Source organism: Spinacia oleracea, chromosome 5 (assembly GCF_020520425.1).
Source record: "Spinacia oleracea cultivar Varoflay chromosome 5, BTI_SOV_V1, whole genome shotgun sequence".
In the NCBI taxonomy this organism is placed as follows: Eukaryota; Viridiplantae; Streptophyta; class Magnoliopsida; order Caryophyllales; family Amaranthaceae; genus Spinacia; species Spinacia oleracea.
Window position 1 is genome coordinate 9741052 of NC_079491.1, and position 16716 is coordinate 9757767.

At 34.6% G+C, this 16716-nt stretch overlaps 2 protein-coding genes and 1 pseudogene across 2 annotated transcripts; 1 reads left to right on the forward strand and 2 right to left on the reverse strand.

Annotated features, from left to right (window-relative positions):
• Positions 1–2596: 2596 nt before the first annotated feature.
• LOC110790490 (probable protein arginine N-methyltransferase 3) lies at positions 2597–8032 on the reverse strand. Its single transcript, XM_021995280.2, has 7 exons — positions 7650–8032; positions 6589–7158; positions 6303–6400; positions 4135–4213; positions 3768–4028; positions 3279–3446; positions 2597–3182 (listed from the first exon to the last, which is right to left on the reverse strand). The coding sequence occupies exons 1-7, from the start codon at positions 7929–7931 to the stop codon at positions 2727–2729; spliced, it is 1914 nt and encodes a 637-aa protein (XP_021850972.2). The 5' UTR covers positions 7932–8032; the 3' UTR covers positions 2597–2726.
• A 1495-nt stretch (positions 8033–9527) lies between these two features.
• Positions 9528–11785, reverse strand: LOC110790491 (uncharacterized). Its single transcript, XM_021995281.2, has 2 exons — positions 11574–11785; positions 9528–10340 (listed from the first exon to the last, which is right to left on the reverse strand). Exons 1-2 carry the CDS (start codon positions 11703–11705, stop codon positions 9900–9902), a joined length of 573 nt encoding a protein of 190 aa, XP_021850973.2. The 5' UTR covers positions 11706–11785; the 3' UTR covers positions 9528–9899.
• A 1798-nt stretch (positions 11786–13583) lies between these two features.
• Positions 13584–16338, forward strand: LOC110790492 (hypersensitive-induced response protein 1-like; annotated as a pseudogene).
• Positions 16339–16716: the final 378 nt, after the last annotated feature.

A 16716-nucleotide genomic window follows, 5' to 3' on the forward strand; every position in this document is an offset into this window, starting at 1 on the left:
TTTTTTAGGGTAGGGTAAGGGTCTTAATTTTTCAGACCCGTACCCTACCCATACCCTACCCATACCCTATATGTAGACCCGCTTAAATTTTGTTATTTTTATGTACTTCACTTTTTTTTGTAGGATCTTGATGATGAAGTAGATGATGATATGGACGATAACTACTACTAAAGTACTGACTATTTATTAACATTAATGTTGTGTAGTTAAGAATGTGGGATTTTGTAACTTATGAGCTTCGTACTTTAAAATGTATTGTGTTTAAGGAAAGACAAGGATAATTTTTGAAGACTAGCTATTTATTTGTTTTAAAATGTCTTATTAATCGTTGTTCTTGTATTATTTTTGCATATTACATATAATTGCATACAAAAAATGAAATAAAAGTTATATTTTAACGCGGATCCGCATAAGACCCTAGACCCTACCCATACCCTGTCGAACCCATAGGGTCCGGGTAAGGGTCTTAAAATTTTAGACCCTATAGGGTAAGGGTAGGGTATGGGTATATGTCAAAAAGTTAGGATCCGGGTCCGGGTATTACTAGACCCTACCCAGACCCTACCCATTGCCATCCCTATTTGAGACTGCCCATTAGAATACATTTAGATTCAATGCTTAAAAGTATGAAATTAAATTTGGTCATGTTTTTGTTTTTTTATTAGTAATTATAATCTGGTGTTAAATTTATGACAATGCGTTCATTTGAGTTTTTTTAGAAATCTTTGAAGGTCAGAATGGTGAACCACGTCTGATTTCTTGAAATGGGTGAAGGATGAGTAGTCTTGAGTTCCTATAGTTGCAGTCAACACCAGTTTGTGGTAGGAGGCTCACTATAGATGAGTTTGCTTTGATTTATATGGTTTACGTAGTCTTGAGTTCCTATAGTTTGGTCATTATGCTTCATATGGTTTCCATTTCATCAGGTGTAATCTATTAGGAGTATGTTTTAGTGAGTCTGATCTGCCGTGTATGTTTTGTGTTAGATTGTTTGTGAGGATGCTCTAAGCGTACCTCGCAGAATATAAGTACAGTGTGTAGTTTGCTTAGTTTTCTTCACTAATATAATACAGTAGAGATTATGTATTTTTTGCTTTCAAAATTCTTTTAAGATAAAATAAAAGAATTATGAAAAATTTGTGTTATTTGTTAATACTGATGATTTGATCTTGATTTTACAGTATATTTGCTTAAGGGGATCAAACTTTTTTTTTAATATTTGCACGCATCACGTGCATATAAGACTAGTAACCTATATATTAAAAGACATATCATAAATACACGTGTCATCTCCTAGTGAGTCTTTAGGGTTCTTATTTTTTTTAATTTAAATTATATTTATTAGTAAAACTTGCAAAAATGGTGATTTTTTTTTTGATGTAGCTATCAATCCTTAGTGTAGAAAGTTAATTGTAGCTCATATCTCTCATATGCATTATATAAATTATTATCTGAAAAAAATGTACTGTGTATTGATTAATTTAAATAAGAAATAATTTTCTAAACTTTTTAACAACATTTTAAACTTCTTTGTATTATATTAACTTAATAGCGACTTAAAATCATTTTGTCTTACGTACGAAAAATGAATGTGCCGTATCTTCCAAAAAATTACGTAGTGAAATTAATAATTTAAGTAAAAAGTTAGCTGAATAATGGGTGAAAAGGGAAAAAGAAAAAGTTGCGAAAAGAGTAAATATGAGAATTTTTATAAAGAACTGAAATAAAAAAAAATTGGCAAATTGTTACCTTATTTTGAAAGTAAATATTAATACACTTATTTCAAGGAAAATAAGTTTAGATAAATTTAGTTAACTTTTTTTTTGAAGGTAAAATTAGTTCATTAATAAAATAGTTATACGACATCTACAATAAAAATCAAAACTAACAAATACAAAACAACTAGGATCAAACGAAATTCTAATCCGGCAAAACCACGATTGTTGGGGATGAGATCTGACAATGACAAAGCCTTTTTCACATCGATGTTTGATACAGACTTCAACGAGGGGAGTTTTTCGATCTGTTGTAGTTTTGGGATTGAATTAAATTTAATTTAATTGAGTGTAGACATAAAACTAATATTTGTTGTAACATCGCACAAATCTTCATCAATAAATTGAAATTAAAAACATAGCCCCAAACTCTCACAAGAAGAGAGATAAAACACAATAAATTGGTAAAGATAATCTCCAATGGGGAGAGAATGAAGTTTTTATTCCGAACATAACTTTTTAGAAAGTTTTTGTATATATATTAATTATTATAGAAAATTAAAATAATGAAATATAATAAATCAAAACATTGGTTTTTAATTGCAGTTCAAATTATAGTTCCAATCTCTAACTTATTTTTTTTTTAATTTCTTTTTGGTGAAAATTAAATCAATTAATGTTGATAAACTCATTGACGAAATATATTTTATTAACATTTCTGTAAATAGTTACTCCGTAATAATCGTGCGTTGCACGGATACTAAACTAGTAAGCTACGGGGTATATGTTTAGATTGAAAATAAGAAGCCAAGATTTTACTGTAAAGTGAAAAAGCTTAGGCAATGGTTAAAGAACGAAAAAAAATCTCCAATATACCAAAGGAAACAAAATTTATCGATGTCCATATATGGAGGCCATCAATGGCTATAAAATGTAACAAAAAGAACAAGAAAATAAAGGGAGAAATAAGACTATGATACAACAATAACAGGACATAAAAAATGTAACCTTCTAAGAGAGGTTGAAAATTTGTACAGGCCAAGCTTGCCTTCGGCAATCATGGCTGATTGCTGAAGTCTCCATTGATATGTCAATGGCTCGGTGCTGCGGTGCACGAGCAATACTAATGCGTACCTCAATCTTAGAGGCTGGGCATGAATCAGTACCAACGACACCTGAACTCTTAGCATCAAGTCTTCCTGATGAGAGTGATATAGGCTCCCTAAAGGTGAAAATTGTCTGGGCCCAATGTGTCTTTGGCGTGTACGGGGATGTGGACAAGTTAGCTGGCATTTCTTTGCAAAATCTGCTCGTAAATCCGGTGTCAAACCATAGAACAACTCCATGACACCACGTCAGCCCGTGTTTCTTGTCACTTGATTCAGCAACACTAGCCGACTTCGGTTGCAACTCGATGCTAGAAGTAAAATCCATGTCTTCTATTTTCATGGTTGCCAAATCAAAGTTCTGAAACGAAAGAAATTAGCATATCAGGATATAGTACTAACCAGAATATGCACTAGAGTTTTTTATCCCTAGAAGAGGATAAGGAGAAGAACACACCTTCAGAGATGCAGTCTCAGTCACAATATCATTACTATCAACAAAATCAACTATAGGATGCTCGGCTGCATCTTTAACAAGTTCCTTGCCAACGGAAGACATGTCAATACCATAAACATTTTCCCAAAAGGGAAGACTGGTACAACCCCTTCCAAAACCTGCAGCAAACTGGAGAAAGTTGACAATGACATAAGTTCTAACAACATCAATACATAAAAGAAGCAAACAGAAAATAAAACTTAATAGAATAACGGCAAAGAGAAACAACAGGGGGTTACCACATATTTACATGAAATGAAGCTGTTACCAAGTATTCAGTTAAAGGAAAATTTTTTAAAAAAATATTCATGCTCGTGAAAGTCTGAAACTATCTCACAACAGGTAACTTGGTACCACTTGACCATTTAGGTATCTCATAGTAATTGTACAGTTGTACAAAACCTCATTAAACCTCGACAAACAATTCCAGAACAAATATAAAGAGCTTACCATAGTTGCTGTATCTGGCAGAATGGCACCCCCAGGCTTCAGCCATCGATCCCTTGCGAAGAGGACAGAGCTGAGCATTGATTCATAGAGCAAACAGTAACCCATCCATTCACTCAATAAGACATCTATGGTATGGGGTTCAATTGATATCGATTTCTCAATGTCCTCAATCATACCATGGACAACTTCAACTACGTCAGAGCTCTGCTTACTACCTTTGCAAGTACTCGCATTCCTTAAAAAGCCATTTTCTTTCGCAATCTAGGAACAGCACAATGCACATCATCATGTAAAGGAATATCTGATGAAGCTGATACTGATGTTGGAAATGTAAGATCAATAGGTGAAGCTAAAAAGGTTAGAATACCTGACTAGCCACAGCAACCATCTTCTCACTTGCATCCACTGCTATAACTCTCGAAGCCCCTGCCTGGGCTGCAAAAAGACTAAGAGAAATAGGAATTAAGATTAAGCTAAAAGGAAGGACAGAAAATGAGTACAATAAATGCTACACCTAAACTATTGGAAGTTGGAAGCCTTGGAACATATACTACAATAATAACCCAACATTAGAGTCCACTATTTCCACTTGAAGACCCTGAACTATTCTCAACTAAGTTTCCCTTATATTTAGTAGTATAATGAGTTTAATAGCCCTTACATTAACTTATTAGCTCTAATCTGAACTTGTTTGAACCTATTAGACCAGTAAAACATAATTCAAGGTGAAAAAATAATCCCACTAAAGCAAGATATGAAGAGGTCCAGCTATTGAAACATATGGTTTGAAGCATTATATCCTAAGTTGCACCCAAAAAATAAACAGTATGCTGCCCTAGGTCTACATTTTACTACTTATTTACCTGATTCACTTCATTTTTAGCAAGGGCAAGACAAAATGAAAATGAAAATGAAAATGTAGCATTTCTTTAAAAATGAAATGAAAATGCTATCATTCAAAGTTCAAATAGTAGATTGTTACAAAAAAAAATCATCAATCAAAATTCTCCTCTTATGCAATGATCAGCTATTTAATTACGGGAATAGAAACTAGCTATAATATATCATAGCCAAAGAACTCTTACCAAACAAGTTATTTCTATAATAGACCTAACCTCAATCATTCCCTTCTTACTATCAACTATACCAATTGATGCTTTCAAATTATTTTCACGGCAATTCATTTATTTACAGGAGCTTTTCTATGTTTAGCAATAAGCATGAACACATCGTAACCAATTTCTATAATAAGTAATTTCACATTCTCTCATCCGTGCGATTGCTACATAAAGGTACCTATTATTTCTTTGTTGTGAACTTGACCTACCTTAAGCAAAAGTATGTACTAAAAGGCGTCACGACACCTTGACCCTCCAGCCTCCACCTTTGCAATGATATGTCACTTACATGGCGCCACATCATGAGATTTCTTTGACATGTTTACTTGCTTTTAAAAATAATGCATTATTCAATGCTTGAACCCAATACCTCTAAATACTTGTGAGTGGTTTAACCACAAAACCAATTGGTGGAATGATGATAAACTAACGTACATCAATATCATTAGCACAGTACATTTGACCATGGAAATAGAAGAGTTTGCTATTGTTTCCCCCGCAACTAATTTGATCCTCCAACCTTCATCTAACCTCCTCCCTTTCCATTACTACCACCTCTGTAATTAACTCCACTACTTCATCTATTGTAACCTTTGATTATGCAATCAAAGTCCTACATCTTTTTCTCCTCTCTCCTGATATGACTACCATTAATGCATCGCATAAAATCAAAAACTAGTTAACATTCAATAGAACTGCGCTGCTAATATCCTATAAGTTCTGCTTCCAATCATTTCTCCAACATCATTCAACCCATTGCATCCAGCAAGAGTGTCAAAGCATTAGAATGCTTTCGTAGTTACTCATATTCCCCAAAAAGTGAACTAGCCTTGTAATTATTGTAAAACATGGTGGCAAATTCAAGACTGGACAGACTTCACGAAAAAACTACAATCAGGAATTGAAGTTACAGGCAAACAAGAGAGTAAGACCAATGTCGACAAGCAGGTTTTCAAGAAGCTTCAAGCACAATTCTACCCATTGGCAAACCTCAAATTTTATGCACTAAGATTTGCAACAATGCGTCAATGCACACGGTAAAATACTTCCTTTATTTCAAAAAAAATCACAACACTTTTAGTTTTGTCACTATTCGTACACCAACTTTCATGCATTATTAAAAACAAATATTATCAAGTAAAAGCCGTTGAATTGATTTCATTAATGCAGTCACAATATTAAATTTAAATAATTTTTTAGAAAATATAACTAGAGATAATAATGATCAAAATTGTATCTTGGTAAACGTGCTAGTCAAAGTGTTGCAATTTTTTAAAAACAGAGGAAGTAACAAACAAACAAAAACACACATTACTATCGGAACAATCACCTAAAATACATAATGTGCAATGTTAGAGCAGCAGCATATGCAAACGTGATTGTACACGTCACTATATGCATCTGAAAGAGGTCTCACCTTAGTATACCAGTCCCACAACCAACATCCATCACAGCAGCACCACCAAGAAGAGATGGATTTTTCAGAATAGCTTGACTATATGAATCCATTCTAACCTGCAGCACCATAAGGAGGTCTCGTCAATCATAGTAATGAGGCCAACATAACAAACAACTACAGTATCATCACGACATAGGTTCTAAGAAACCTAATGAAAAGGGAATTCAGTTGTTATTCAGAATACAATTTGCTTGTATATTCCCGGGCAATTGCACCAAAAATTTGAATTGTTCCTGTTCAGTACCTTGTCATTTAACATCTCCCGATGGATACCAAAGGAGCTGTAGGATCCAAAATAACTTTCATTTACTTTCTTAATATCGGATGCTGCAACTCTACCAAAAGAAGCTCTAAGGGACAAATTCTTTTTCATTGCATCCGATAAATCGCATCCAGCATCAACTCCATTTACCACTGCTTCCCTAGAAGAGCTACCAATAGAAGTAGAAGGCATAACTTTTGTCACTTCCCTATTCGAATCAGTGGGGCTAGACGCATCAGCGTCTACCATCACTTCATCATCAGAGCATATTTTCTCCACATCACCCAATATACGCGACACTTCCTTTGCTTCTCTCACTATCCGTGATAGTTCCTCCTCATCAACAGACTGCATACAGTCATCTTCTTCGAAATCTTCATCTTGATCAAAGCTATAGAGCAAAGAATCTCCTTCCATAAAAGGTTGCAGATATCTATCATCATCCCACAAAAGCTTCAACTCTTGTGAAACGTTAGTCTGATGGAGATGATTTAGCAGCTCTTGATTGGACTTGCACTGATGGCCACAACTCCAACAGCTGTTTTGTGCTACCTACAAAGAAAACCACCACATTCATACGAATAGGAATAACATAATAACATAATACCATGATACCCATTACATTATTCAACAAAATTGGTAAAACATTAATGCCTTGTTTACACACTTTCAATTCCAAAAGTTGGCAACAAATATATTAAAAAAAAAAACTCTTAACAGGGGGAAACCTATATTACTCAGACGCTTCATTTTACCTATAATCCTCAATCTGACATGGGCACTTTGATGCTTCATTTTTAATCAACAAAAAAAAAAACTTTCACAAATTAGCCGACTCAAACACTATAACATATAACCGTGTCCGACAGACTCAAATGTACCAAGTCTAAGTAACACAGCAAAAGAATTGGATTCTAAAACATTAACGAATCAATTAAGAAACTAAATTCAACATGATATTAACAAAAGTAACAAGCATTCAATTGAATAGACTAACAAAATCACACAAATATTGAAAACTGGAAGGATTAAGGCAAACTTACCATAGCCCTAACATAATTAACAAGCTTAAAGCAGCCATAGAAGTCCAACCCTAAGCTCTTTTTTAGATTAGGAAAATCAAAACGGTGAGTTGAATCGCAATGTTGAATCATTGAATCGGAAGAAGTGAAGTTGATATTACAGAACAAACACTTGAATTCGGAATCATCATCGCCATTTTCGTCCTTTTCATCTGCGTTCCAATCATTCCAAGCTTCGTCAACATCGAGTTCGTCGACATCTGAATCGTCGAGGTTGTGGATTTTGTCGCGGTTGGACGCCATTGGAGATAGGTGTGTGTAGCTTCAATAGTTTGGAACTGCAACAATGGAGGAGTTTTGAGTTTTGAGTTTTGACAGTCTAAAACCCTTTCAAAAACCCTAGAAAACAATACCCTTCAGCCTTTGTCATTAAAAGCTTAGGATACCAATTGACGGTTGGTTCAGTGATGATTGGGGCTGAACTTAACCCTAAGGGTGAACCGGTTGCTAACACCAAAAAAAATTAAAAGCGTACGATAATTTTACATAGCTTTTAAATCCCGAAAAGATTTATCCTCTTATTTTTATCTCTCCTCTTCTTCTTTTGACACATCACAATTTCTTTCCTCCACATCATTTCACATTATCTCCTTCTTCCTCTTTCTTCAATTTGTCCCACAACTAAGAGTATCCTCTCTCACTTGCTCTCTCTTTATACATATACCCCACCACATATTCTATTAAATTAAATGAATTAATTTTCAATATGTCAACTTATTAAAATTAGATTAAAGATAATTTAACTAATTTTAAAATTATTAAAATCAAATTATGATAATAATTCAATATTTATACAGAAATTTAAATATTAAGGATAATTTAAATCAATTCATTAGTAAATAAAATGATCGTCACACATATAATAAATAATTAAATATGATAATAGATATACTTTACGATAAAAATAAAGTATATGAAAATAGGTAAAAATTAGGTTCATTTTATAGATAATTTTTTTGTATGGTCGTTGGTGTTCTTTTTAAAAAAAAATAGTTTCCGTTTTAATTTTATTATCATTTAAATAATTATAACCATTAAAAATATAAGTTTGACAACCACTATTAATGTGACAAGTGTGAAATTTAACTTGTCAAAGTTTCCTCTTGAGCACATGAGCTATCCTCTCCAAATAGAGGATGAATGTTATTCCTCTTCCAGAAAGGAATCATCTCCTCAATTTCTACAACAACGAGGAGTCCTCTTAGGAGGAGAGAGAGTGCTAAAATTTTCTTTATACATAAATTAAAATTTACCAAAATATGGAGTACAAGTAGTTAACTCTTGCAACTACTCTAATAAGGATTACTAATTAGTCCTATGTCAAATGCACTTCTAAGTGTACTAGTTTAATTAATACTCTTAATAATATATAATTTTACTCCTTGTATTATTTGATACTACAAATATATACAGAATATTGTCTAAGTTTGTATGTATTAAGATTCTAGAGTTAGAATTATATAGATATAACATGCACTGAAATTAGGGATTAAATTTGTTAATCATGATAATAAGATAAATATTTTTCTTTTGTTTGTACTTGGTGCGAATGAGTCATGGAATACAAATGAGGGGGAGGGCCGAGGGAGACCCAAACCTAAAACTTATCAAATAGTACATGCAAAGTACGAAAATAAATAGGTGTAGAATAGTTTGGACGCTCAAAATTTAAATCACTTTTCAAAATTTGGGCGGAAATATCATGCTCCGATCTGATATTTCTTTAGACCAGACAGATATTTGGTCGGGTCTACCCACATAAAATAAGCTTAAAAATACCATTTGATCAAGGAGATGCATCCTCATAACTAAAAAGTATGCAAGATTGCAAACCAATCATGAACCATTAAGTTTCCTCTATATAATATGAATAATCATCTGTTGTACAAAATTCATACATGTAGATTCAATCCACAAGAGTCCTAGTTCTTGCTTACAATTTTCACAAAATATCTTCATTCTTAAACAAACATGTTTTTCACCCCAAATTGTTACTCCTCCTTTGATCTATTATTACTTCAACTACCAACATAGTTTTTCTCCTTTGGTGGTAAAGAGAGTCATAAAGGGCAATTGGCATAGACAGGATTTAACCACATGACTTGGGTATCAGCCGTATCAACTAAACTAGTTGACATCCACAATTACAAACGTAGTAACATATACAGATAGACGACTAGCTTACAAGTTACAACCCCAGTGAATGACCACTTAATCTTCCTGTAACCCATCCAAAACAACAGAACCGATAAACAACCCGGCAGCCCCGGCAAAAAGAGTACCGGCAATCACCGTTTGAACCGCGACAAGGGCAGCCGAGTCATGTGGGATAAGAATAAACGCTGCAATGGCCGCCACTAGCAAGGGCAATGAGGCGGATGCCAAGGCTGCAGGAGACAAACTAGCCGATTTCTCCAATAAGCTCAACAAACCCAAATCCTCTGCTTTAGATAACACCCCTAGTTTCTCAATTGATGAAAGTGTGAATCCAAGGTCTTGTGCCTTTGATAGTAACCCAGCTTTTTCAACATTGCTAAGGACTTTTCGCTTCTCTAACTTCTTGAACACGTCTACTTCAAGTTCTTCACTCCCTTCGAAAAATAGTCCTGCTCCAAACCATTGTTTTTTCCACCCTGGGTCATACTTGTTCACCTATGATCAAAGGAGATATACAAAATATATAATATACGAAAAGATAAAGGTCGCAACATGAAAAACCCAACTGAACCAGCATCTTTCAGAGGTTAGTGAGTCAAAAAATTTGCAGGAAAGGGAATCCAGGAGTATAATTAGCAGGGGTAAGTATGATGTCATTAGTCGATTAACTGGCCGGAAAATGAATTAAGGCAGTAATTGACATTATGTGTCAGAAAACTAGGTAGTATTCTAACAAATTTTATTAAGTGTTACGAAATTGAACTTATAATCCTAGTACAACTAGGATAATTCTTAGAGTTAGAGTTTAAGTATAATTTCTATTTATAAGCCTTAGTGTTTAATGTTCTCATAAGCAGTAGCTTTAGCTTTATTCTTTAGGATTATCAGAGTTATATTCCTAGTTGGTTTAGAGTAGTCTTACGTAACTCAAACATTGTACTATAAATAGGGCATTGCTCAATCAATAACATTCAAGCTTTATCTCTCAATAATATTTTACATTAAGCCATGCAGTAAATGGAGTCCGGATCCTCTAAACCATACATTTTAAAAGCAAAAGTTTATTCGGACGAGATTCAATGCCACGTCTTAAATATCACCTCGATGAATTTTGTTAAACTAGAGCCAGAGAGATGGACACTGATCTCATGAGATTTATCGAGCCAGAGAGATTAACTACTCTATTGCGGTAATAGTAACACACTAATCTCATGACATAAACATCAGGTGATTTGTGATCAAATTGGACATCATCTAACACAATATTTTTTAGTATCAACAAAGAGTATGCCAATACTAATGAACTCTTATTGAATTGGTGTTAATTATCAGCGTACTAGTAGACCAATAACACACCGACCAGTGTCAATACCAAATTAATTTTTTTTTTTTTGTTTCTACTACGAGGAGTTCCCACCGCCTTCGGCCAGTGAACTAATCTCCCGCGGGAGTTTGCATGGGTACTTCGATGGACAGCATCCCCCCAGTTGAGATTTTTTCCATTCCCAATGCTCGAACCCGAGACCTTGGTTAAGGAGCAAGAGGCCCTTAACCACTCATGCCAACCTCAATTGATAATACCAAATTAATCATTACTAATAAAAATCAATTACGTGAATTGCGCCTATTTTGAACACAGGCCACTTTTGACATATTGTTCCTACTCGTATAATTGCAATTCGGAAAAAAACGGGATTTTGATTAATATCACAAAAAAGAATGTTTTACCTTCTTCTGGGAAGCCATAGCAATGACTGTGAGGGTTCTTGGAGAACGAGAAAATGAAGGTTGAGCATGATGAAGATGATGTTGCTCAAACTTTCCTAAAAAAGCAGTTGAACCAGCAGCTATTGCTTCCATTATTAGCTCAAAGATTTTTTTTCTTGATGTTTGTTTTTCTTTTTTAATTTTAAATTTTCAATCTTGTGTTTTCCTTACACCCACATTACTGTAATCTTTCCTTTGATAACACCAGCCAATCATGTGGCAGGAGGCCTATCTTCATTTCCACTGTTTTAGTACACGTGGCATGATATCATTGGTGCTTGCCAACATGTGCCTTAAGCTACGTCTACGTATACTACTTCCTCCGGCTTTTTTTTTTCTTTACGCTTGTTATTTTCACGCGTTTTAACGACTATTTATCTACATTGAAATTCCTCTATTTTTTTTATTTAAACAAGACATATTAAGTTTATTTATAGTATTTTCACTTTTAACAAAAATCTGATATTGGGAAAATGAGAATATAAAAGGACATGTAAAGAATATTTTGGACACGTACCCGAAAAGAAAAACGTAAAGAACAAAAAAAGACGGAGGGAGTAGTATAGTAGTATGACATACCAACAAATTGTACAATGCACTCGGTTTATGATAATATTATTGTGTAACGCGGCTTATTGGTCATAAAGTAAAAGACTACCTTTATTCTTTAATCAGTTTGTTTCTGAGTTTTCATGATACTTGTGTTTGCGCATAGTTTTAGGCGTATTTATTATTATTATATGAAAATGAAAAAATTAATGCGCAAGTGGGGTTAGCGTAGAAAATAAAATAAAAGAATTGGTGCAAATCGGGGTAAAGAAGTGAGAGAAACAATAAATAATTAATGTTCTCATAATCAAAGAGAAAGCGTTGCAAGTATTCAGAGGCAAGTGTTTCAATTATTCAGAAACGAGCGGAGTATAAGGGGGCATTTGGTTCAGGTAGTGGTATGGTTTCAGAACCAGGAATGATGAAAGCATGTTGGTATGGGGTTGGAACTTGATTCCTATTACCATGTATTTGGTTATATTCGGGAATGAATAATTTTCTTTTATTTGCTTAAATGTTTGGTATGAGCCATATTCACCTTCCCCTTGGGTTTCTAAACCTCATACCTTGTGTGTTTGAGTTATATGGGTTTAGAAATGAATTTTTCTAAACCAAACACAAGGTATATGTTTTGATCATTCCAATCCCATACCTTATACCAAAAATTCGCGAACTAAACGCCCCCTAATTTATAACATATACCATTATTCTCGGTAAAAGTTATCCCATTATATTTCTTAGGAGTTACGCTTAATTCTTCTAGGAGTTGTATTCCATTTTTTTTCTTTTACACTTTATCCCTCAATCGTTTATTATTTCCTAGTTTTCTATGGGCCTAATGAAATCACAGACAACATTATGCATATTATCCAAAAGCCACAAAAATTTAGCTTGATTACATTAGTGTTAGGGAGAGAAAGTTTATCACTGCGCACAACTAGGCATCACAAACATGATACAACCGTACATACATGACATCTCTATGTTGCTCGAACTCCTCATTCAATTCACCACAATGCAAGTATCCATTCAGACATTTGAAACTTCAACGTCCAACATAATTGCTGACATTAGAGCTCAAAGATACAGAGGTACGACCTATAGAATTGTTCACGTTTAAGTATGGCCGTCAACATAAGTAATGACATACTAACACTTTATTTTGGACAAAAATAACAAGGCAAACTCAATAACTATGTTGCTCAGACTATATCACCCTACGTGCACTTTAAGCTTCGTTTTGCACGTATATCGCGCATTTACAACTATATTAACATGATTAGACATGATTGTAAACTCCCGCGGGATGCTGCCCATCGAGGTACACATGCAAACTCCCGCGGAAGATTAGTCCACTCGCCGAAAGCGATGGGAACTCCTCGTAGTAGAACCCAAAAAAAAAACAATCATGTGTCATATCAAGTCGTCTTTTTATGAAGTTTCTGGGCAATAATTTGGCGCGTAAAGGACTTCCGAGTTCTGATGTCTTCAAAACTCCTAAAAACGAGTAATTTGAATTTTCCATAACAATTTCTAAGCTCCTTCCTTATCTTAATTAGCGCCGTAAAACCATAAACCTCTCCCCCTTCATATGTAATCTCCCATTCTCCCACCCTGTTCCTCCTCCCTCCTAATCAAATCTCAATCGCAATTTCGAGTTCGTAATCGCAGGTATATTCCTAATTTACTGATGTTCTTCATGTTTTTAGAATTCAGACGTTTTGTTTTAGTTTTATTTGTCCAGTTTTGGGTAGAATCCGATAACGCACGCCAACTGTTTGTGAAAATTCCTCTTTTAGCTTTGAATTTTGACAATGGTGTTTAATTGCTTATACTCCAGTACCTAATTTGATTTTTATATTATAATGTTTAATTTGGATTAGGGTTTTTGCATAAATTTCTCCGATGTTCAAAAATTATGATTTTACTATTATTACTGTAGTGTTGCATCACCTGGAGTAGTATGTTAATTTTTTTTTTCATGAAAATTGCCCAATTGATCTATGATTTAAAAACCAGTGAATGAATTTGAATACCAATCTGCATCATAACTATAATTGTTTATTGACTCCACCTACCGTGTATCTAAGGATATTTTCATACCCATTAATGGTCTATCTCACATTTTCTCCTCATATATAAAGGAATGTGACGCAGGACTCCATAATTTTATACTCCCTATTTGATAGCGAAAACACATAATCACTCTAACTTGAGTTTTGATGAAGAAAATTAGCAACTCAACTTGTTCATTATTGGAGTATGTTGTAGTGTTCATTCATCACTGAGCTTAACTAGATATTTCCACTTGAAGAGGGTTGTTTTCCTTTTGTTGGACTGATAGGATGATACACTACTAACTTCGCAGAAACTTTTTTCGTAAGCATAACCAGCAGAGAGCAGTTATTTTCAAGGAAATGGGCAACGCAATTTGCTGTGTACAAGTTGGGCAATCACAAGTAGCTATTAAGGAAGATTTTGGCAGATTTTCTGAGGTGCTTGAGCCAGGATGCCACTTTGTTCCTTGGATTATGGGGAGGAACATTGCTGGATATCTCACACTGAGATTGCAACAGTTTGATGTGAAATGCGAGACAAAAACTAAGGTTGGTATGCACTCCCTTTGAATGGACAAAACTGCATCCTTTAAATTTGGCATAAATTGAATTAATCGGATTTGTATGCAATCTTTCTTTCATTCAATTAAACTAATATGTTCAATAAGGTGAGTGCTTAGTTGCTTACATTTCAATATCAATGAATAGAGGTATATAACCATTGAAGTTTTCAGTGCCCTGGCTTATTTAGTGTTGCTGCATTTACTTTTTACTCATGTTTGTTGATGAGATGTTTTACGGTCATTAATTTGTATAATGTGGTTTGTTTTTGCAGGACAATGTATTTGTCAATGTAGTGGCATCTATACAGTACCGTGCCCTTGTCTGATAAGGCAAGTGATGCTTTCTACAAACTGACCAATACAAGAGCTCAGATTCAGGCCTATGTCTTTGACGGTACAGAGAACAAATTTGCCTTTTTAACAAGAAATATCCGTTCAAGTTGTTAAATTTCAGTCTCCCTAAAATTCGGTCATCTTCTTCTGTTTTCTAGTCATTCGAGCCACTGTCCCAAAACTGAATCTGGACGACGATTTTGAGCAAAAGAATGATATTGCAAAAGCAGTGGAAGACGAACTGGAAAAGGTTATTTTTTATTATACTTCGTATATATGTTTTTTTTATGTCTGGTGTTGCTTTTCTCCTTTGGATATCAACTTCTAATTTCTCCCCTCTATCCTTACAGGCAATGTCTGCATATGGTTATGAGATTGTACAAACACTCATTGTCGATATAGAACCAGACAAGCATGTTAAACACGCGATGAATGAGATCAATGCTGGTAATTGTACTTCTTTCTGTTTGAGCTATCCGTTGTAGTAGCTGCGACATTGGGTAGTATATTATCAGCAGTAGTAAACTACCAATGTATATCCTGGTTTCTGAACCATTGATTGAAATATGGAAAGGTAATTACAATATGCTTTTTGTTCTAACCACTCTCTAAAATTTTCAGCTGCAAGACTGAGGTTGGCAGCCAATGAGAAGGTAGAGGCAGAGAAAATCATACAGATAAAGAGAGCTGAGGGTGAAGCTGAATCCAAGTACCTGTCAGGATTAGGTATTGCTCGTCAGCGTCAAGCTATTGTAGATGGTCTAAAAGACAGTGTGCTTGGCTTCTCTGGAAATGTACCTGGAACCAGTGCTAAGGATGTCATGGATATGGTTCTAGTCACCCAATATTTTGACACAATGAAGGACATTGGAGCTTCATCTAAATCTTCTACAGTCTTCATCCCTCACGGACCTGGTGCAGTTCGTGATGTGGCTGCTCAAATTCGCGATGGGCTTCTCCAGGCTCAGAACATGCATCGCTGATGATGTCTCCTATTTTCAGGAAGGTTTGTTTTATCAGAAAATTGTGCATATTGCTTCAAACTTCAAAGTATTTAGTTAATCATAGTATATTTGGTGACAATGGTGTTTCATTCCGTGTATGACCTAGTTGTGCCGAATCTTTGCACAAGTTTGGTTCTTTTGATTTTCCATAGTTTTTTTTGTAGACATGATTACAACAGTTTATGAAATAAATAAATAGATTAGGTATTGACTTCATTTATCTCCAAGAGTAAATTTTAGAAAAAGGAAATCTGTACACAATTTCTTTACAAATTAAGGTAAAAATATGTATGATAGTTCAGTAGGAACACTTGACAAGAGGGGGGGTGAATTGTTTCTTGGGAACTTGAGTAAGTTTCTTGCGGAATTTAAACAATAAAGAGACTGAGAACAATGAGCGAAGAAAGATATAAAACGGAGGAACCTTCTTGACCCTAATCAAGAAGAACCTCACTACTCTTTTGTATTAATGCAATAACTCTATTACAAATACACTCTTTAACTCGAGTTCCTCTCGAACACGAGTTCCCCACAGCAATCCCCTTCGATTACTGTGCTACTCTTTCTCTCTCTGACTTAACTCTAAGTCGCTCCTTTT